Here is a 23,465-nt window from a genome sequence, read left to right on the forward strand (position 1 = left end):
TTGAGAGGCAATATTTACATTCCCTTTACACTAGAACAATAGACAATCAGGGTTGGGGGGAAAAAAACAACCTTAAAAATAACCTGATTCAAATCATCTCCCAATGCTGAATCCTTTCTACAACCCCAAGTGAAGAGCTTCTCATCCAATGAAAAACAGATTTCATATATGGCTATCCATTTGCTTGCTGACAGATCCAGTAAGCTTTTCTTTCTGTTGAACTAAAAACTGCCTTCTTAAAATGTCTACCCACAGGTCATGGGGTAACACTGCATTAGTCAATATACAAATATACAATATACAGTTACAGTTCATTCTGTAACTGATTGTATCATCTTGTTGCTGCCTATAAGTAATATTTTGGAGTTGTCTATACTAGTACACTTCTTCATATTTTTAATACTCTTAGGCATCTCCATTTTCACAAGATGATGAAAATCTGAACCTCATATTTACTGACCTAAGTTTAAAATTTTTTAAAATTTTGAAATAATTTCAAACTTACAGAAAAGTTGCAAGAATATAAAGACCTGTCCAACTCTTCATCCAGAATACTTGATAACATTTTACTATCTTTGCTTTATCATTCATTTGTTGTACCTACATATAAATTCATATATGCTTCCTAATCGTTAAATTTAGATTACATATTGTTTAGTAGAAGTATATCTTTGTTCTTCTTGTGCATATTATCAGAAAATATATAATGCTGATTTGTCCTACTAATGGTGATGTTAATTTACTTCAGTCACTTGGTTTAAATGGTATCTTTTAGGTTTTTCCAATATAAATTAACTAAAAGAGTTTTGTGTTAATTGAGTGGAATACCTTATTTATGAAGAGATACTTTCACTATGCAAATACAAACTTTTACATACTGGTTTCCACATTTATTGATGATTCTTGCCCAAAGCAGTTATTACTATGATGGTTGCCAAATAGTGATTCTCTAATTCCATCATTCCTTCCACTTTTATTAGCCCACACTCTTCTATAGGATACAGCTTTCCTTTCTCTCCTATTCGTTTATTCATTCATTTCTTTATACTGGTATAGATTCATAGATTTCCATTTTATTCAATGGGCTTCATTTTGTTCAAAGGGCATAGATTTCCATTTAATTCAATCTATTATCAATATTGATTTTGTTGCTCAAATTCTTCAAAATTTTTCATTGAGAGTCCCATGTCCTTTTGACATACCCTACCACTCTTGAACACTTCCTTACTTTCTGATATAATAAGATGTTCTGGATTTACGTTGTTCTATGCCATACACAGCCTTAGACTCAGACAGGACTCTAAGGAGTCCTGAATATCTGAATACTTGGGCAGTAATATTTAGGGTCTCCTTAAAATCATGTCTATTTAAATGAACTCTGGTGTTGTTATACATTGAGATGTTAAAAAAAGAAAAAGCCTATGGAAACTCACTGTATATACTGGAAGGATATTGAAGACGTGACTTATAATTTGATTCTAGATGAGGACCCATGGGGACTCCTCATTGGGTTTTATCTGTTACACAAACTCCATAATTAATCAAGTTTCTCTCTTGACACTGCCTGAGAGCTCACTTCTGGATTCACCTTATTTTTCTCTAACTTCATTTCCCCTTGATTATTAGAATCATGAAAATTGGAACAAAGAATAGAGGACATTTCTTTAAGAGATTCTGAAACTCTCTATCCCTCTAGGGAGGCACTGCTTCCAGAACTACTCACTCAATTCAGATATTGTAAGATTTAGAACTGAGTTGCTGATTATTCATTTCATCCTTTTGGAACATGCTTCCCTTTAACCTCAAAGCTAACTGAATACAATTCTATGAATATAACTTCTTAATTTTATGATAAGTAAAAATAATGTAATGTGAGCTTGAAAAAAATTATCTCAAAGATAAAATGATGGTTCTTTTGTATATAAAGATGTTTAAAAACAAGCTTTCTTTGGCCATAAGCTATCTGAAATATGACCTATTCCAAATTTAATTGGTTGTTGGACCTTAACAAGATTGCAGCTAGAGAGGAAGTAGCCTTAAATTCACTATTTGAACAATGTATCCCTGGTAAAGTGTAGAGATAAAAAACCAAAGGAGGGCAGCCCTGGTGGCTCAGCGGTTTAGCACCGCCTGCAGCCCAGGGTGTGATCCTGGAGACCCTGGATCGAGTCCCACGTCAGGCTCCCTGCATGAAGCCTGCTTCTCCCTCTGCCTGTGTCTCTGCCTCTCTCTCCTCTCTGTGTATTCTCATGAATAAATAAATAAAATCTTAAAAAAAAGAAAAAGAAAACCAAAGGAATAGGACCCAAATACCAAGTCTTTAAAATATAATCTGCATGTATCCATTTACCTGCACACCAAAATGCTTAAAGTGTAAACAACTAACTATAGGTATTCATTCCCAAATGAATCTGTTTAGTGTTTGGTGACTATATTGACTCTGGCCAGTGTGTGTAAATCACAATACATACAATTTCTTCAAATCAGGGTACTTTGACCCATGAACGATATTATGCTCCAACCTCGTTTCTACATTCACTTTCTATGAACCATTGTGCTGGTGACAAGTTGAAAAGTTGTTCATTGTTGTAGGGAAATCATGTTATACAACACAAAAGTGTATAAATAGGAGAGCCATAGACTTATAAATGTTTCCTCACCTCATTGTAAAGTGGAATACAATCACTTGCAGCTATGAGAAAGGTTACACATAGGGGTGTGGTATTTCCAGTATCTGCATCTGCAAATATCTAGAGTAACCTACCTTATTGTATCTTCCTGAAACCAAGGAGATAATATGTAGCATATGTTTGACATAACCTTTTAAAGACATACCTAACATTTAGGTCAAACTCATTTTTATCCCTCCCAAATACACCAAGACCCAAATTCATGAGCTCAATGAAAATAAGTCTGAAAATTTAAAGCCTCTAATTGCCTGCATATACTGACAAGTTTTAGTTGAAAATTTCCCACAATTTTCACATAGTTCTATTAATACTTGCCCCAAGAACCAATAACTCAACTCCTTGAAGAGATGTTAGTTGTATGTTATCTAGTGTCAATGCTGGATTCATGGAGGATTGTCTGTCACTGGGGATGGGGCAGAAACACTGAAACCAGGGCTGCCTAAGACTGAGTCTGGAGCAGAAAAATGAAAAAACTTCCCCTGATCCGACCATGAGTACTGGACTGAGAAACAAAAGCAGTCTGCTACTTGAAGGGAAAGAGCATACAGAAAGAGCCTTCCATGACAAAGGCATGGGGAACCTACTGAAAGCTGAGAACACAGTGGAAAAACAAAAAAATCAATACTCTAGAATTTATATTAAAGACATGATAGTGGTGGGACGCCTGGGTGGCTCAGCAGTTGGGTGTCTGTCTTTGGTTTAGGGCGTGATCCCAGGATTTCAGGACTGAGTTCTGCACTGGGCTCCCTGCATAGAGCCTGCTTCTCCCTCTGCTTATGTCTCTACCTCTCTCTGGGTCTTTCATGAGTAAAATAAATAAAATCTTAAAAAAAAAAAAGACATGATAGTGGTAGCTCACTGGAAAATTTGAAGCCTGTGGTGCACTACAGGTAACTATAGCAAAAACAAGACTCAAATCCAGCTCAATTACTGACTTATGGAAGAGGAATGCCTATTTCCAGACATAAATATTACTGACCTCAGTTCCAATTGTTCTTTTACATATAATATTTACCATTTAATAAAAAAATTATGAGGCACACAAAAAACACAAGCGAACTTAAAGACAGACCAATGGAAATTATCCAGATTCATAGTAGGAATCACGAAATATAACATGAAAGACAAAACAAAACAGACATCCAAAAGATATGGGACAAGATCAAATAATTGAACAAATATGTAGGTGTAGTCGTAGAAGAGAGAAAGGGGCAAAAAATATTTGAAGAGATAATAGCCAAGAATTTTCTAAAATTAATGAAAGACAACAAAACACAGATCCAAGAGATTCAGAGATCCAAAACAGGATTTTAGTCCAAACAGGAAATATAAAGAAAAACACAAGTAGGCAGATTATTTTCAAATGGCTGAAAACAAAAGATAAAAAGAGAATCTTGAAAGCAGTCAGAGAAAAAAGAAACATGACCAAGGAAAAAATATGTACATGAATATAAAAGACTTTTTATCTGAAACTGTGGAAGCCAGGTAAAAATGTAACAGCATCTCTAAAATATTAAAAAATGAAACAGTCAACCTAGGATTCTATATCCAGAGAAGAGTATCTTTCAAAAAGAAGGCATATTAGCTTGCAAGGCTGCTACATAAAGTATAACAGACTGGGTGTATTTTAACAACAGAAATGTATTTTCTCACAGTTCTGGAACTTAGAAGTTCAAGATCAAGGTGTTGGGGGTTGATTTCTACTGAGGTCTCTCCTTGGCTTTCAGATGACTGCCTTCCTCACATGTTTTTTTTTCTTCTGTGATTACGTACTCCTAGCATCTCTCTGTAGGTTCTAATCTCTTCTTTTAAGGACACCAGTTATATTGGATTAGGGCCCACCCTATCAGCCTCATTTTAACTTAATTACCTCGTTGAAGGCTCTATCTGCAAATACAGTCACATTTTGGGAGTTAGGGATTCAATATACAAATTTGGTGGGACATAATTCAGCTTGTAATATCCCACCTCCACTCCCCCAAGATTCCTGTGTTTCTCACATGCAAAACACATTTATTCTCATCCCAACACCCCAAAAGTCTTAACTCATTTCAGCCTCAATTCTAAATTCCAAATCTCATCTAAATCAAATGTGGATGAGACTCAAGGTATGATTCATCCTAAGGCAAAAATTCCTCTCTAGATATGAACCTGTTGAAACCAGACAACTTATCTACTTCTAAAATACAGCAGTAGTAGGACAGTTAGACATTCCTATTCCAGGAGGGGTCATGGGTCTCAAGCAAGTTGAAAACCTTGCAAGGTAAATTCTATTAGATTTTAAGGCTTAAGAATAATCCTCTTTGGCAGGATGCTCTGTCCTCTAGGTCCTCTGGGGTGGCAACTCCACCCCTCTAGCCCTAGGTGATAACCTGGCCTACTGAAACCTAGGAGGTAGCCCTGCCCTGTGGAACCAAGGAGGAAGAAATAGCCTTGCCTGCTAGACCTGTGCCTGGTGCTGGTGGAATATATGCTGTCTGCAAGAAACTTTTTTTACATATAAAGACCCAGATAGCTTAAAAGCAAATATATGGAAAGATATACCACGCACACATTAACCTAAAGAAAACTAGAATGGTTATGCGAATGTCAGGCAAAACACATTTCAGAGCATGGAATACCACTAGTTTTCAAGGGAGACATTACATAATAATAAATCAATTCATCAAGAACACATACCAATTGTTAATGTGTATGTACTCAATAACAGAGCTTTAGGATACATAAAGCAAAAAACAATAAATAATAATAAAAAAAAAGCAAATCTGTAAGTTTAGTTGGTGTGATAGCCAGCCTCTAAAAAGGCAAAGGAAATAAAACAATTCTGTGAAATCTTCTGATATAAGTTTCTATTTCTATAGGCTGAGCAGTTGCAGATTATAGGGTTATGACTCAGGATGAGTCTGAATGGTTACTAACATCAATAGTATGCTTATCCAAAGCTACTGAATGGCACTGAGGAAACTGTCTTGGGTTGCCCAATGGATAAATAATCAGCTAAGTATATACTAAACATTCTCTACACATATAATACTGTGCTAGGCACTTAAAAAATACAAGATGGTTCTGGCAGTGAAGAAGCTTCCCTAATTGGAGAAATAAGAATCTCAAATATGAAATACAAACTAGTAAACTATGCAGAACTCACCAGAATTCACTTGCTCATTTAAGTTACTGAGAAAGTGGTACTTGTTGATGTGGTGCTAATTTTAAGATGAAAATTTTGTAGTTCAGGTCTTTAACAGACAGGAAGGCTAGAATAGGAAGATGGATATGAAAACAAATATAAGTGTAGTAGTACTACAGAAACCCTAAAGAGGGAGTGGCACATTCTGCCTAGGGTTTCAGGAATGGATACATAGAAGAAATGATGTCTGAGCTGAGCTTATAAAAACTCAGATTCCTATTTAGGTATTGCCCAGGGAGACAAGGTAGGGAAGGGCATATTAGGCAGAAGGAACAACATGAGCAAAAGGGCAGAAGTATAAAAACTGTAGGTATAAAACTAAGTGCTTGAGTATGCTTCAAGGCTTAGATGAGAAGAGATGTGCATTTAATAAATAGGCCAAATGAAAGAAAGCCTTGTAGCATATGATAAGGAGTATGGGATTTATCCAATCTCTCTTCTTCTCTTATTCATTCAACAAATATTTATTTATTTATTTATTTATCTATCTATTTATTTATTTATTTAATTTTTTAAAAAAGATTTTATTTATTTATTCATGATAGACACAGAGAGGGAGAGGCAGAGACACAGACAGAGGGAGAAGCAGACTCCCTGCAGGGAGCCCAACGTGGGACTCGATCCCGGGACTCCAGGATCACGCCCTGGGCCGAAGGCAGGTGCCAAACAGCTGAGCCACCCAGGGATCCCCTCATTCAACAAATATTTATTGAGCAGATACTATATGCTAGGCATTATTCTTGGGACAGACAAGGCTCCTGTCCTGTCCCATGAGGGTGTTACTGGGAGGTGGGGATGGTGGCAGTGAATGGCACTGGACATACACAGTTGGCTAACACAAATGTTAGCTGCAGAGGGCTCTTCATCCCCCAAAACAAATACGTAAACACACTACACACACACACACACACACACACACAAAATCGATGTGCATATTTGGCAATGATTTGGGTCTTATGTTTCTTGGGCTTCAAAAAAACTAAGGTAAACCTTGATCGTAATACTTTCACAGACCAATCATTTTGAGTATTAGGGGTCATCTTTCTCAAAAACCTGCACTGTTCCCTTAAATTCTTACTTGCAGTGAGGTAGCAGAAAACTGTTTGGTTTCTCTGCCAATCTTTAGCAGCCAAGGAGCAGCTTATAGAAGGTAGTGTTAGTTGCTGTATTCCTTTATGGATGACCTAAGTCTCCTGTTTCTCCGGATTCCCAGAGAAGCCTGCTAAAGACACAACTTCACACACCTCAGGCAGTAACTACAGTGACTGAGCATATTCTCAATCAAGAAAAAACTTATAGGGGAGATCCCTGGGTGGCTCAGTGGTTTAGCGCCTGCCTTTGGCCCAGGGTGTGATCCTGGAGTCCTGGGATCGAGTCCCACATCAGGCTCCCTGCGAGGAGCCTGCTTCTCCCTCTGCCTGTGTCTCTGCCTCTCTCTCTGTGTGTCTCACATAAGTAAATGAATAAAATCTTTAAAAAAAAAAAAAAAGAAGAAACTTATAACACAGTTCATAAATGTGAACAAAACTCTTTTGATGATTACAGTAGCCTGATTGTAACATAATGTATCATGACAAGCCTATTAATGAATTCTTGGTTTCATTCACTTAAAACTTTCAGAAAAATTCCTAGTTTGAAATTTCCTGTTTTGGTCTCAGCCTGGAGATATTTTTTTTTTTCCCCTTAGAAAAACTGAGTTAAGTCCATTTCAGTGTATTTGAAAAAGAGAACTAAGCAAAAATACTTTTTCATTTCAAAGACAAGCTGTTATACAAAGAAAGTTTAATGTCAGTTCAGTTTTGATATAGCAGTATGTCAGTGCTTTAAGAAGCACTGTTCTTCTGTAAAATTTTGAAGTGAAAGTTTTTAAAATTAACTAGGCATGCATTCTCCTTCCAGTGGGCTTTTAGTTGCATTTTCACTATATGGCTATTAATATCCAAAGGAGCTATTAGGAATCCAATTTCATTCTCTTCTTTAGATTCTTCCCTCCTTCAAAAAGAGAGAAGTTAAATTTTCTATGGCAATATGCTAAATTTGAACGGTAGGCCTTATCTTTACTCATCAAATAAGTAGATAACTAAATCAGCTACAATGTCTGCTATGAGGCAATATCCATATCATGGAGAAGTAAATACAGCTCTAAGACTCCAGTGTGCATTTCTTGATCTATGGGTTGACATTGCTGTCTTTAACATTATACCATGGAAATGTCTGTATTTAACAAAATTTTCCATCACACATTATGAGAAAACAAACAGTGTTTAACAAACAGCAAGGATTTAGCTGGAAAATAGCACATAACTTCAAAATTCTGGAGAATTTTCTAAATTTACAACATGAATGCAATTAAGTCTCTCAGTTGGTATGACCATAGCCTAGGTAGGGATATCATCAACCCCTCTGTAAACTAAGAACAAAAGGAGCTAAGAGTTTATATTTTAAAAATGGTTCTATTTCTCTTTTTCTGTGTTCATTCAATTTTTCTTTTGTTCACTTTCCATGTCTGTTCTCTATAGCTATCCTCATCCATTTTTATCTTTCTTTTTTTTCCATAAAGATTTATTTGAAAGAAAGCATGTGCGCACATGCACAAGTGTAAGCATCAGTGGCAGGGGCCGGGGGTAGGTGGAGGCAGCAGGAGAGAGAGAAGGTGACTCTCCACTGAGCAGGAAGCTCAATGTGGGGCTTGATTCCAGGATCCTGAGGTCATGACCTGAGGTGAAGGCAAATGCTTAACTGACTGAGCCACTCAAGTGCCCCAACTCTCTCCTTTCTAAGCAGCCCTTTCTAGTAACGGAGCAAGTCACACTGAGGGAAGAATAAAGTGGTACTTCTTGCAAAAGGTAATTCCTATTATCTGTTGAAGAACTGCTCATTGCTAAGAATCTTCAATCTGAACACTGAACTTCCCAAGGGAGCTCCTCTTACACCAATCTAAGTAGTAGCTGAATTTTACCAGTGCCTTGTCAAAAGTTCAAGTGAGAGACAGACCTGTTCCTGGGTCATCTTCTGCAGCTCATTCTCCCAAGCTGCCTGGTCATCGTCCAAGTTATAGGAAGCTGGTGGAGTAAGTCCACGGAGGATCAGGGGGTCTCGGTCATGGCAGAGGGCTGTCAGGTGTCCAATATACAACTTTAACTTGCTTCTATTTTGGTCAAGTTCTAAGAGGGGCTGGATGATCTGAAGTGAAAAAATTGAGGAAAGTCAAGGTCATTCTGAAACAAGAAGTTCAAATATCTTTATGCCTCCCAAGTTAAAGACAACTAAAGCTCCTCTAATCACCATTGACATCTTCAGGATTATAAAGAGATACAGTTCCACACACTCGAACATTTACACTGTCCCACCCAACCACTTCTGTGAGACAGGTAGAGAATGTTGGCTTAGTCTATCAATGCGAAACTGAGAGTTCCGTATTTAGGCAGGGGATTAAACACAGGACTAACTTGTTTTTAAAGAGATGACATTCCTGATATAGGAAGACTCCAGTTATCTCACGATTTGTCTTCCCATTTATTTATGAGTGGTTACAAAAAACTGCTAGTGAAATCTGCTCACTGAAATCTGGACAACATATACTTCATGTGTTCCTTCACCTCCTGGAATGGAAGAAAAATTCTGTCTCTGGAGAAGGTGCATGTTTTTCTTGGCCATGAGATGTGATGAGTGAACTCATTACTAAATCTGCCTCATTCTGGCTTAAGCTCCCTTCATTCATTTCACAGAACTATCCGATATTCTTTTTAAACAGTGGTTGATAAATTCTTATATAACACCAAACACCTGACTCACAGCCAAGGACTCTGAAATTATCTCAGTTGTAACAATGGTTTGCTGTTTTTCTTGAAAAAACAGTCCTGAATTAAAAAATTTTTTCTATTTCCTTTACCCTGGATGAATAACTATCCCTTGACTCCCTTTGGAAGCACATTAAATGACAGATGGCTTCTGCTCCAGAATTTCATCTGACAGCCCTCATGACAACACTCAGGTCAGGTACTTGATAGTTGGTCAAAGCCTGGTGTGCTTAGGAAGAATCCGTCCCAATCTCACATCTCAGAATGCTGAAATGTTAGAGCAGCATCTGCTTGATATATAGCAGCTGTGAGAGCTGTGAAGCCCCATCAAAATGCTGGCAATTCTTACAATGTTCCCAGGGCATACAAGGCAGAGGTCTACACCTACTGCATGTCACTAGGCTGGCATTTTCGATACACAGGACACCTCTGGCCCACCTCATGAATAAGGAGCTCAATAATCTTCATTTACAGAAATAAGGACTGGCATTACTTTCAAAAGTGACGCTGATTTCTCCCTGGCCTCCTCAGAGGCCTGCTCTTGATTCTTTGTGTCTTTCAGAATTCTTTAAATGAACAAAGTTTTATATTTTTTATTATGAAATCAATACATGTTTTATTCTGAAAAATATGGGGAAAAAGTATAAAAGTAGTAAAATAGTAATAAAGTAATAAAATAGGCTATCAGTGCTCCAACAAGACTACCATTTGCAACATTGGTGATCTTCTTGTATGTCTTTTTACAAACTTTTATACATCAGCTTTTAACACTTTTGCTTGATACACTGTTTATCTGTTCAGTGCTGTATTATAAGTACTATTCCAACATCATGTATTCCTGGAAAACATGGTTTTTAATGGTTGCTTTATAAATATACCACATTTCCTCTTTCTGATATTATTTCCATGAGATAATTGAGAGGGAACAGCCAGGGCTTAATGGCTAAAATAACTTTTAGCTTACTAAAGAGATCAGAGTTCAGAGTTTAGGCCTATTTAATATTACATATGATAGAAACTGAAGCCTGGATATACAAACCAGAGAAAGTAAATCAACTTAGCATTATTTTACTTTTTAAACTCACATACACAATTCTTTAAGATAAAGGTTAAACACTTGGGTGCTGGTGTGGAAGGCTCTTGGGTTCTATAAGAGAACCCGAGTCAGCAGGCTCATGGTACCAGTTCTATCTGGCATTTCCTACCTACGATAGACATATTAATACTGTCAATCACAGAAGGAAGGGATTGTTTCAGTTAAAGCAGAGGATTTGGAAAGTTGGATGATTTTTCACAAACATCTCCAATCTCTTGAAAAGAGTTGCATTTTATTTCTGACCACAAATGCATACTCACTGCAGAAAGTTTTATATGGAATTCCAAAGCATAATCTTTAAAAGCAGTTTAAAAGCAGTATTTCTTTTTTTTTTTTTTTAAACAATTTTATTTATTCATGAGAGGCACAGAGAGAGAGAGGCGGAGACACAGGCAGAGGGAGGAGCAGGCTCCATGCAGGGAGCCCGAGTTGGGACCTGATCCCGGGTCTCCAGGATCACGCCCTGGGCTGAAGACAGCGCCAAACTGCTGAGCCACTGGGCTGCCCTAAAAGCAGTATTTCTTTAAATGCATGCACACTTTGCACTTCAGTAACTAAACTGCCTAGTCATGGTTCTATTACCACACACCCAACCCTTAAGGCCTCCACACAATGCATCCCTATTTCATTTTACTTTTTTTTTTTTTAAGTTTGGCCTTTTCTTCCATAGACACACTGATAACAAATTTGGGGGAGGGAGTTCCCTTTTGGGATTTCCACTTATTCCTATTCTGTGTGTGTGTCTATAGTTGTTATCACATCTGGGCTACAAGGCTGAATAAGCTGGTATCTCAGATAATCAATGTTTGAATGCGAAAACTGGCATAGAAATGACCACAGAGAAAGGGGACAATGTGATAAATGGTAGTACTGGAGAAGTCAAATTTCTTATAAGTAAATGGAATTTAGAAAGACACTACCTCACCACTATATGACTTGAGATGAAAAAATTTTTCGTTTTAGGGATTCCTGGGTGGCTCAGTTTAGCGCCTGCCTTTGGCCCAGGGCGTGATCCTGGAGTCCCAAGATCAAGTCCCGCATTGGGCTCCCGGCATGGAGTCTGCTTCTCCCTCTGCCTGTGTCTCTGCCTCTCTCTCTCTCCCTCTATGTCTATCATGAATAAATAAAATCTTAAAAAAATTTTTTCTTTCATTTTAGGTCCTTGCTCTTAAAGATAAATTTCAAGTTGATTTAAATGCATTTCATGCTGAAGTGCTAACTGATTAAAAAACATGAGAGTCAAAACAAAACCAAAACCATGAGAGTCTTTTGCACTCTAGAATTTTTCAAAGTCAAATTTGAAAAGTTAAAAAATGATGGAATTTGACATTTTTTCCATGATAAAGTAATAGCCCAGATGTCTGTCCTTTCTTTCCATGTTAAAGGAAATCACTTAAAAAAAACAAAAAGAAAAAAACCCCATAGAGTTTACTATGTGAAAGCATAGGAAACAGCCCAAATAGCATATTCCCAAATCTACCACTAAAAAAAAAAAAAAAAGAAAAGAAAAAAAAAAAAAAAGAAAAAAGAAAAAATCACTTTGACCTCTCTGGGACACATTTTAACCATGTCAATCATGTAGGAAATGCCCTTATCTCTTCCTTTTCCCTTCTATCTTACTTTCAGGCCACTTAGAAAAGAAATCACATTTCCCACAAGGTGGAACTGCCACTGTCTAATCTCAAGAGGGAAGAGGGACACTTGCCAAGTAGAATGAGGGTGCCTTCCATAAATTATGTCTTCTGTCCACATGTAACCTCAATATACTGCCAAGAAGTCTTACCAAAAACGATCAGAAATGTGGTAAGGCCACATTAATTCTATAGTTATGCAGAACAATAGTTATACACCTTTTTTGGATAAAAGAAGTTAAAAAGTGAACTTGTCAAGACAACTTCTGCTTATATAAAATATAATGCCAAATGGCAATATTCCCCCAATCCTATATTTACCAAATTGTTAAGGAAAAGAATTAAAATTGTAAAAAGGAATGAGAGACTTTTTGGTTGACATACAGATAGCTTTGCTTTGTTTCTTCTTGCAAGGATTTATTTGCTTACGTACTCGATTCTCAAACTGACTTCACAGGCCAGCATTTGATGACATATGCTGACAGAGGACAGTGATCTTCTGCAGTGTTTTTTTTAACCTCCTTTCCACTTAAGTGAGATTAGATGGGTAAAGGTTTTTGAGAAGACAGATGAGTTGCTCCTGTATTGTTCGATGTAGATTGTAACTGAAAATTCCAGAGTATTCCATTTCTGCAACCCATTTACCTCTGATATCTAAACATACTTTCTTAGACCATTTGGCTCTTCATACCAAGAGGGAATGTGCAGAGTGAGACTCCTAATTAGTCCAGTATATAGCCTGCTTTTCTCTTCCTACTCTGTTTTCTGTGTCAGACATGTACTCTAAGTATAGGTTAATCTGTTGTAACACATTCTAGGAATTCATTTTGAAAGGAATGGGGTATCTTTACGATAAAGACTGAATGAATAGGTACTGAATATTATTTGGGACTTAGGCATTTACCTTTGGGGTAACTCATATTTTGTTGTTTGGAAGATACCATTTAAAAAAAATTGGAAGATACCATTTTTTAAAAAAACTAATATTTATTGATCATTTACTGTGTTCCTGGTAATTTATTTTTAAATTTACTATGATTCTTCTGTAGTTAACTCACTGCCCTTAATTGGCTACAAAAATTTTTTTGTTCCTCTTTCTCTGCTGCTGAAGCTTTCAGAGGCAAGTTCAAACGTCCACATGTTAACAGCATAAATGCTAGTGGTAGTTTTGACTTCTCACTGGGTTACCATTATACTTCTGTCCCCCAAAGTAGGTACATCAAGAAAGTCCCAGAACAAGTAACATATTAACTTCCCAGAGACATTACTATCTTAATTGAATTCTTGTCCAGAGGCCCAGCAGAGAGCTAATTCTGAAAAGTAAAAAATGAAACAAGAAAATAAAATTCATCAATCTAGTTTCAAAGCCTTTTTCTCCTCAATAACTAAGTTTATCTTCTTGGTCAAAAAAGGACTTCAGCTTCAGAAAGATGAAGGATAGTGTAAGTCTCTTCACAAAGGTTTGGAGCTTTGTATTACGTTTTCACGTAAGTGCAGCTATTCGGTGAAAGGATAGAATTCTTAAAAAAATATAGTAATCCGGGGATCCCTGGGTGGCGCAGCGGTTTGGCGCCTGCCTTTGGCCCAGGGCGCGATCCTGGAGACCCGGGATCGAATCCCACGTTGGGCTCCCGGTGTATGGAGCCTGCTTCTCCCTCTGCCTGTGTCTCTGCCTCTCTCTCTCTGTATGACTATCATAAATAAAAAAAAAATTAAAAAAAAAATATAGTAATCCTCATAAATATTTTTGCTACATTGATTAGATATGCTGCATATCAAATAACATATAGTGAAACTAAAGTTATATAATTCACTTAACATTTAGTGAATGCCTTTGTGCCATGCCATTTCACATTTATTTTAGCGAAGAGAATATTTAAAATAGGTGTGGTTCTAGTATACATTTAAAAAAATCATGAAATAATGGAACAAATGGTTGACTGTATATAAAACCTGAAATGCATTAAATTCATGATTTATCTTTAAGTTTACTTTTGAAGTTTACTTCAGGAAAACACTTAAATTGCTAAATAAACTTGGCCTCGATTGATTTCTTAAAGATTTTATTTATTGCATCAAGATTTTATTTATTCATGAGAGACACAGTCAGAGAGGCAGAGACATAGGCAGAGGGAGAAGCAGGCACCCTATGGGGAGCCTGATGCCGAACTCAGTCCTAGGAACTCAGGATCACGACTTGAGCCAAAGGCTGACGTTCAACCATTGAGCAACCCAAGTGCCCTGAGATTTTATTTATTTGAGACAGAGAGAGGGGAAGAAAGGGGCGGGGGGAGAGAATGAGCAGGTGGTGAGCGGCAGAGGGAGAGGGAGAAGCAGACTCCTCCCTGAGCAGGGAGCCGGATGCAGGCTCAATCCCACGACCCCTGGGATCATGACTTGAGCTGAAGGTAGATGCTTACCTCACTGAGCCACGCAGACACCCTCTCTTTGCCTTGATTTGAAGCTTAGCTTAACTTAGTCTTCATGCAAAAAGTTGTAAAATTCAAGTTTTTAAAAAATTTTAATAGTCCCTGAGATCTAACCTCTTTTTTTTTTTTTTTCTTTTGGGAGGCAGAATGAGAATCTTAAGCAGGCCCCACACTCAGCATGGAGTCCACCATGGGGCTTGATCTCATGACCCTGATATCATGACCTCAGCCAAAATCAAGAGTTGGATGTTTAGTTGACTGAGCCACACAGGCACCCCTGAGTTCCAACTTCTTAATTAACTTTCCTATTTGAAGCCCAAACGGGAGGACATTAATGGATTCTCTAAATATTTTTGGTGTTACAGTCCTTACCCATTTTTAATCCTACCAAATAGAAAAAAAAAATACATACATTTGAGAATGGCCTCTTGATACTTCTCCTGCAAGAGGTACACTGAACAAAGATATGCCTACCAGGTCTGCACTCTCAAAATAACCCATAAAAAGTCAAAACTTCATATCACTTTATGAGATAAACCTATATGGCCCCCATCAAAAACCAAACCTTATTGTTAAAATTGAGAATTTGGGGAATTTTAATAGCTTTTGACTTCATTTTAGAGGACTAGTCATTGAAAATCAATTCTATAGTAGCACAGCTGCTTTTCTTATCGTCAATAAACCTCCAAAATTTCAGGAAAAATTTACACATAACCCAAAATTAAAGGCAAGTAACTTAAAGGCTCCCAATCCTGACCCTCATTTCATAACTATTTTTCACGTTTATCTACTATTTTATAGAATGTGACCATCTTACATTTATCTTCCAAGCCAAAAATAAAGATCATGACAAAAGGAAAACAATACAGAATATTCCTTGTGTTAGAAATATTTACTAAGTAACTCAAATATGAATTCTGCAGCAAATCAGAATCCTTTCTTCAGCCTCCCTTACAAAAGACCTGCTATCATTATGACAGTTAATGAAAAATTTAGACCAGCTCAATTAACATTCTCAGGACTATATCTATATACTGGTGACAAAAATTCTCTCTTTAACCTAACTTTAATTATGCTTCCCTGAACTCTCTTCTCAACTGCGCCTTAAATTTGTGGCTTCTGTGTTCATCTCTACATTGCCCAGCCCTAGCAAGAATTCTGCTAAATTGGTTTATTAAGAATCTCCCATTCTTGCTATTTAATCGCCATAAATGTCAGATCAGGTTCCTCATCCTGCACCATTCCCCAGGTTGATATCCAGCCTGCCTTTAGCATGGATCCTATAGGGTCAGTTTAGCCAGAATGCACTTCGCCCTGATGTGTCCTCTCAGTAAGCAACTGTCCACTGATCCCCACCCTGCTCCCTACCTAACCAATTCCATTATTTTTGTTGTATTCACTTCAAAGATTATTAAGCACAATCTTTCTGCCCACTGAAAAACTCCATTGCAGTGGTCCCTATACCTATCACAATGGTCCTGAATAAAGTCTGTCTTACTGTTTTTAAATGAGAATGGATATTTTTTTTTTCTTTAACACTGGGTAAAGGAGAGGAATAGTAAATACTCAGCTATCGCTAGGAGTTCAGATCCAAAGACCACTGGGGTCACTGAGATGAATAAACGTTAATCACAAATCTTACCACAGGGGATCCCTGGGTGGCTCAGCGGTTTAGCGCCTGCCTTTGGCCCAGGGCGTGATTCTGGAGTCCCAGGATTGAGTCCCGCATCAGGCTCCCTGCATGGAGCCTGCTTCTCCCTCTGCCTGTGTCTCTGCCTCTCTCTCTCTCTCTCTCTCTCTCTCTGTGTGTCTCTCACGAATAAATGAATAAAATCTTAAAAAAAAAAAACAGATGAATGACTTCCCCATTCTATAGTCAAGTTCCACGGCTATTTACTTAGGAATGAGAAATTATGAGGAAAAAATTCTAGGGATGGGGGAGAAAAATGAGGCAGAAGAGAGGCTCCTACTCTTTGAGTAGGGGAGCCAAATGAAAGCTGATGCTATGTTTAAAAGGAAAAAACTAGCTAGGCAGTTGGCCACAGGCAAAAATGGCAGCTTCAACTCCTTGCATGCCTGTGCACATACCTGAGTACTGAAATTGGAACTCATGCTTTATTTGATCCTTTGAGATCTGGTGTCTAAAGTACCCCTGCTATAACTGCTACAGTCAGGTACAACTGTACTTGGCATGATTACATGACTGCTAGACAGATGGATTTGAAAAACAGTAGCATACTTGTTGCCTGCTGGGCAAACCACAATAACAACCTATCACAACATCTCATTTTCTTCTCTAATGAAATGTACCAACTGCACTGGAAGTGGAAGAGAAGACCAAGTGGAACCTTCTAACCTTGCCAGTACGTCAACAAACAAGGAATGACATAAGAAAGGATGTGAAGATACATTATAGGGAGCACATCCATTGGCTCCTTCTCAGTTTATAGGAACACAGAAAAGAGTCAAGTGTGATTATCTAGTAACTATGAGATTGGGTAGTTTATCTGTATAAGAGCTCCCAAACAGAGGCTAGTGTCTAGAGGGGACTGTTTTGTGATTAGCTTATTTCAAGGTCAGTTTATTTATTTTTTTTTATTTTATTTTATTTTTTTTTAATTTTTTTTTTAATTTTTTTTTATTTTTTTATTTTTATTTACTTATGATAGTCACAGAGAGAGAGAGAGAGAGGCAGAGACACAGGCGGAGGGAGAAGCAGGCTCCATGCACCGGGAGCCTGATATGGGATTCGATCCTGGGTCTCCAGGATCGCGCCCTGGGCCAAAGGCAGGCGCCAAACCGCTGCGCCACCCAGGGATCCCCCTCAAGGTCAGTTTAAAGGTGTGTATGTGTACATCTTAAAGAGTTGAAGGGGTAGACAAAGATAGTTTGCCATTAGTCATTATTATTTCAACTATAGTGTCAAATCAAATGCAATAGGACTACGTAGATATTTAGAAGTCCACTGTGGAATGCTCACAGAGAGGCTGTGGCCACTGAGGGGCTCATTCTAGCATAGCAAGAGATCATTTAATATTTTCTCTGTCAACATGGCTCCTCGTTAAATGGTGCTTAACAAGAACATGGCCAAGGCAGGTATAAGTGGGAGAGAAGGAGTGTCTATCACTTGGAATGCATGGGACAACATAAATGTATCTGGAGCTATGTACAGATATCAGAAATGGGTGTCTGTGCTATTTAGAGAAAGATTATTTACATATAAGAATTTGATCTCTTAAAGTTAAAATCAGAAATAACCAGGAAACAAACTGACAGGTTAGAGACACATGATTTGGTGTGTATGAGAAGGCACAGTTATGTGCTTGCAGTGGCAGGAGGGTGACAAGGAAAAGATGAAAGGAAAGATCTGAGCAAAATGGCCCTTAGCCATTTATTTTCAGCTTGAGCACAACTCTGCCAACTGAAAGGATAGGTGTGTTTCTGGATATTATAAAAGAGCACTTCAAGAACTGAAACCAGTACCATGACAAGAGGCACAAAGGGTGACTCCTTAACTTCTTTTTCTCATTACTATAGATTGAAATAAAGCTAGGATCCTACTGAGGTCACAGTGAATTCCAGGAGAGGTTAGGGTATGCATCCCCTACTTTCACCCAAGCAGCATCACTATGCTGCTCTTCCTTTCCTCTCTACCTCTCTCCTCCTGACCTACCAGCATGAAGAATCTTTATTTCCATTCAAAACATACATATCAAAAAATATCATATATCTGAGAATATATGAGGGATCTTGGCTGCTCTGACAGAGGTATCCTTGGATTTATGTCTGCCATAGTCAATCAGGAAATCATATTTATTTATTTATTTTTTAAAGATTTTATTTATTTATTCATGAAAGACACACAGAGAGAGAGAGAGAGAGAGAGAGAGAGAGAGAGGGGCAGAGACACAGGCAGAGGGAGAAGCAGGCTCCATGCAGGGAGCCTGACATGGGACTCGATCCCAGGTCTCCAGGATCAGGTCCTGGGTTGAAGGCGGCGCTAAACCGCTGAGCCACCCGGGCTGCCATAGGAAATCATATTTAAAAAGCAAATTCCTTCTTTTTTTTTTTAAAATTTTATTTATTTATTCATGAGAGACAGAGAGAGAGAGAGAGAGAGAGAGAGAGAGAGAGGCAGAGACACAGGCAGAGGGAGAAGCAGGCTCCACGCAGGGAGCCCGATGTGGGACTCAATCCCGGGTCTCCAGGATCACGCCCTGGGCCGAAGGCAGGCGCCAAACCGCTGAGCCATCCAGGGATCCCAAAAGCAAATTCTTTCTGAAAATTTTATACACCATGAACAACAAATCCCACGGATTAACGATTTCTAAACATTACCTCTTTCACCTTTGGAGTAATCCAGGCTTTGGGTGGAAGAAAAAAAAATTTGGGGAAAACAAAAATTAGGAAGATGGTTTTCTCTACTCATTTTCTTTGAGAATAAAACCTCCCATATAGTCACTGAATTAATCTCCTCCCTCTAAAACTTAAAATTGCTTAGCAAAACACAAACTCTGATGGATATCACCATTTCATTATTACTAGTAGGCTGATGCTAAGCAAAGCTTTATTATTTGAGGATAAAAATGTTACTATGACAAAATAGGCTCATCATAAAAATACCAGAAATCCTACAAATTGTGACTGATGTTACATAACTTAACAGCTAGGGGGAATTCAGGATTAAGGAACCTGGGGCAGGCCAAGCCTTTTTGTGTATGTATGACTCAATTTTTGGAAGAAGGATCCATGTGCCCTGATTCCCTCTGATCTAAGACAGGGCTTATTAAGTATTGATTAATGATCAACTCTGAAGTCTATGGCAGAGTACAGCAGTCCCAAAAGAATGCAAGGAACAGAGTGGTCAGAAAGAACACAAGTGCTCTGACAGAGCTGACAGATGCTGAGGAAAAATGGCAGAGTTCCTAGCAAGTAAAAAAATGCCAGCAGACCAAGGGAGAAAGCTCCAAGGATCCAGAAATGGGAGTCGGTCTAGGCTGAAGCAGGTGAAGTTATGATATTCAACAGAGTAGGGAGGCTCCTAGTATAGCTGTAAAGTCACTTGATAGTGGGGGAAAAGGTTATGTTTGTACAGAATCTTCATATTTCTTTTATCTACCAGGCTCTAGCCCCAGCTTTTAGTCCTCATGAAAAAGCTACCAAACCTATGGACCCACATTCAAATTTTTAACAGTTTTAGTGAGGAAATACAAAAGACATAGACCATGTTTCTGATATAATCAGAATACCTAACACATGATGGGTGTTTAGAAAATAGGAAACAGAATGAAAAAGTGAAGTAGAAATTCCAATTCTAAAGATGAAGCAAAGTGGAAAAGCAACAAGAGAATGTAGAATACATCTTCGCTTCACCATGTTAACCTGCTGATGTCATTAGTGCTCTTCTTGGTCTCCTTCCAGAGAGTATACTTTCAGTGTCACTCACAGCAACTAATAGAAAGAACAGCTCTCTCCATGCTTTAAGCAATCTGCTCAAATACAATTTGAGGGGTTTCTTCATACTCTGTTGCTTTGTAGGCTTCAGCAGCTGAAACCTTACATATTGAGCTGTTAATGCTGATAAGAAATAGAAAGCCTTAGATCATCCACAGGAAGCAAAGTCTTTGCCATCTTCATCTAAGCAGTAAGGTCTCATTTGGTTTGGTGTACTTCTGTATTTGTCTATCTTATAAACCATATTCACATTATTCCCAGATGTATCATTTCAAAGAATACTGCAAAGCCATTCTAAGCCTGACATTTGTGTCTCAGACTATCTTGTGAGTTCAGTGGTGTATGTTTTATGTACCCGATGGTTTTCAGATTTCCCTGATTTCATTAACATGTCCATCTAAACGATCATATTTTTCTGTGCAGAAGAATAAAACATCAGGTTCATGTATTACTTAACACCCCCCTCCCCGCCCCCATACTGTATGGTTTCATTGGCAGGCATCAGGCTCCTCTGAGCTGGAAATCCTGCATCCCAGTGTCTCTTGGAGCAATTACAACTTGTACCTTCCAGGAAACCACATTTGTTTGCCTGGCTGCTTGCCTTATCTGCTTTCCTGTTAGTTACTTCACTCATGAAATTTTTTGCTAGTTAACTATGGAATTAAAGTAATGTAGATGGTCCTCTGTATCTTATGATTTAACTTAGAATCTTACTGACTTGAATATTTGGCAAAAGCTGCTGTGGCATCTCACACCTTACAGCACCACACTCCAAGCAGACACAGTAGCCTCCATTCTTTAGTGCCAAGGAAGGCAATGTGGCTAGCTGTGGCCATAAACATAACTCAAACATGGTAGCCATAAGCAGGCAGGGCCTTGGCTGGTAATGTTAATTACTGGGCATCTAGTTTCAAAGACCGGTGAAGAAAGGCTTTTTCACCCAGAGGCTGCCCTTACCAGAGTCAGATTTGTATCACTGATGTTATCTGCTATAGAACATTTGCACTGTATTGGTAGCTCTGTGAGGAAGTGAAAAACTCTACAGCAATACTGTGGAGTAGTTAAGAACATTGGCTCTGGAGATTGGTTTAATTCCAGGCTCTGCAACATTCCCACTATGAGACCTAGGACAGTTACTTGGGGGTTGTATACAGTGTATACAGTGTATTTTACGGGGTTGTAATACTCCTGTGTCTACTATATAGAAAATTCCTTCAAAAATTATTAACTATTATTTTCAAGAATCGATTTCATCATCTATAAAATGCATTCAAGTCCATGTAAAATATAAGTAATTCTTCATAGCTTTAGCTGACAATTTTTTAAAAAGATTTTATTTATTTATTCATGAGAGACAGAGAGAGAGTGGCAGAGACAAAGGCAGAGGGAGAAGCAGGCTCTATGTAGGGTGCCTGATGTGGGACTCGATCCAGGCATCCCAGGATCACGCCCTGAGCTGAAGGCAGACGCCCACCACTGAGCCACCCAGACATCCCTGACATTCTTTAAAAAAAAAAAAAAAGATTTTATTTACTTATTTGAGAGAGCAAGTGAGTGAGAGAAGAGGAAGGGGAAGGGGCAGAGGGATAAGGAGCAGCAGACCTCCTGCTGCGCAAGGAGCCTGACATGGGGCTCCATCTTGGGGTTCTGGGACCATGACCTGAGTCGAAGGAAGGTACCCAACTGACTGAACCACCCGAGTGCTCCTTTAGCTGACATTCTGACCCTGAGGACATTTTAACCCTATCATCTGTATTTAGCTCTGCCAACTACTGTGGACAGTGAGATAACAACATGGGAAATGTTGAGCAATAGACCAGAGGTTGGTAAATTACAGTCCATGAACCAAATTTAACACCACTGCCTGTTTTTCTATAATCCATCATCTAAGAATGGTTTTTATGTTTTCAAAGGGTTGAAAAGAGAGAAAAGAATATTTGATAACATGTAGAAATTATATAAAAATCAAATTTCAGCACCCATAAAGTTGTATTAGATCAGAGTCATGCTCATTTATTTACACATTGCTTTCACACTGCAGCAGCAGAGCTGAATAGTGGTAACAGAGTGCAGAGTTCATAAAATATAAACTATTGACTGTATGAATCTTTATAAAAAAATCTGCCAATCCCCACAATGGATCAATTGCAGACGACAGGGTTAAGTGTAATATTAAGAAATTCTTATAATTTTCTCAAAGACTAGTTAAGAAATAAGTAATAATAACCATTAAAAAGTTCAATTCATAACTACAATGAGATTATTACCTTACTCCTGTCAGAATGGCTAAAATAAAAAACACAAGACACAAAAGTTTTGGTGAGGATGTGGAGAAAAAGGAACCTTGTGCACTGTTGGCGGGAATGCAAACTGGTACAGTCACTGTGAAAACAGATGGCGGTTCCTCAAAAAAATTAAAAATAGAACTACCCTATGATCTAGTAATTGCATTACTGGCTACTTATTAAGAATACAAAAACACTAATTCAAAGTGATACAGGCACCCCTATGTTTATTGCAGCATGATCTATAATAGCCAAACTATGGAGACAGCTCAAGTGTCCATTGATAGATGAATGGATAAAGAAGATGCGGTCTATATATACAATGGAATATTATTCATCCATAAAAAAGAGTGAAATCTTGCCATTTGCAATGACGTGGATGGAGCCAGAGTATTATGCTAAGTGAAATAAGTCAGAGAAAGGCAAACATCATATGATCTCACTCATATATGAAATTTAAGAAAGAAAACAAATGAGTAAAATAAAAAAAAGGAAAGGTAAACCAAAAACCACACTATTAAATATAGAACATGCTGATGGTTACCAGAGGGGAGGTAGGTAGGAGGATGGAGAAAATAGAGGATGAAGATTAAAGAGAATACATTTATCATGATTAAAAAAAATGAAATGAAAGAAAAATCAATTCACAATGAATATTATTTGCATCAAGAGTAATATTGAGGGATCCCTGGGTGGCGCAGCGGTTTGGCACCTGCCTTTGGCCTGGGGCATGATCTTGGAGACCCGGGATCGAATCCCACGTCAGGCTCCTGGTGCATGGAGCCTGATTCTCCCTCTGCGTGTGACTATCATAAATAAATTTAAAAAAAATAAAAGGAGTAATATCAAAACAAAACAAAACAATGGTGAAATAGAAAAATGAATTTGGCAAT

At 38.1% G+C, this 23,465-nt stretch overlaps 1 protein-coding gene across 9 annotated transcripts in view; it reads right to left on the bottom strand.

The window, feature by feature from the left end:
• The window catches only part of ERC1 (ELKS/RAB6-interacting/CAST family member 1), a 549,485-nt gene that overhangs the window by 34,692 nt on the left and 491,328 nt on the right, over positions 1 to 23,465 (bottom strand). For 5 of the 9 annotated variants that reach the window (XM_041736575.1, XM_041736573.1, XM_041736571.1 and 2 more), the window contains one exon: positions 8,872 to 9,060. In XM_041736575.1, coding sequence (XP_041592509.1) covers positions 8,872 to 9,060 — 189 coding nt within the window. Of the gene's footprint in view, positions 1 to 8,871; positions 9,061 to 23,465 lie in introns of those variants that run through there. The other 4 variants (XM_041736581.1, XM_041736580.1, XM_041736579.1 and 1 more) reach the window with 1 other exon arrangement.

This window comes from Vulpes lagopus, chromosome 21, assembly GCF_018345385.1.
Source record: "Vulpes lagopus strain Blue_001 chromosome 21, ASM1834538v1, whole genome shotgun sequence".
Taxonomy (NCBI): Eukaryota; Metazoa; Chordata; class Mammalia; order Carnivora; family Canidae; genus Vulpes; species Vulpes lagopus.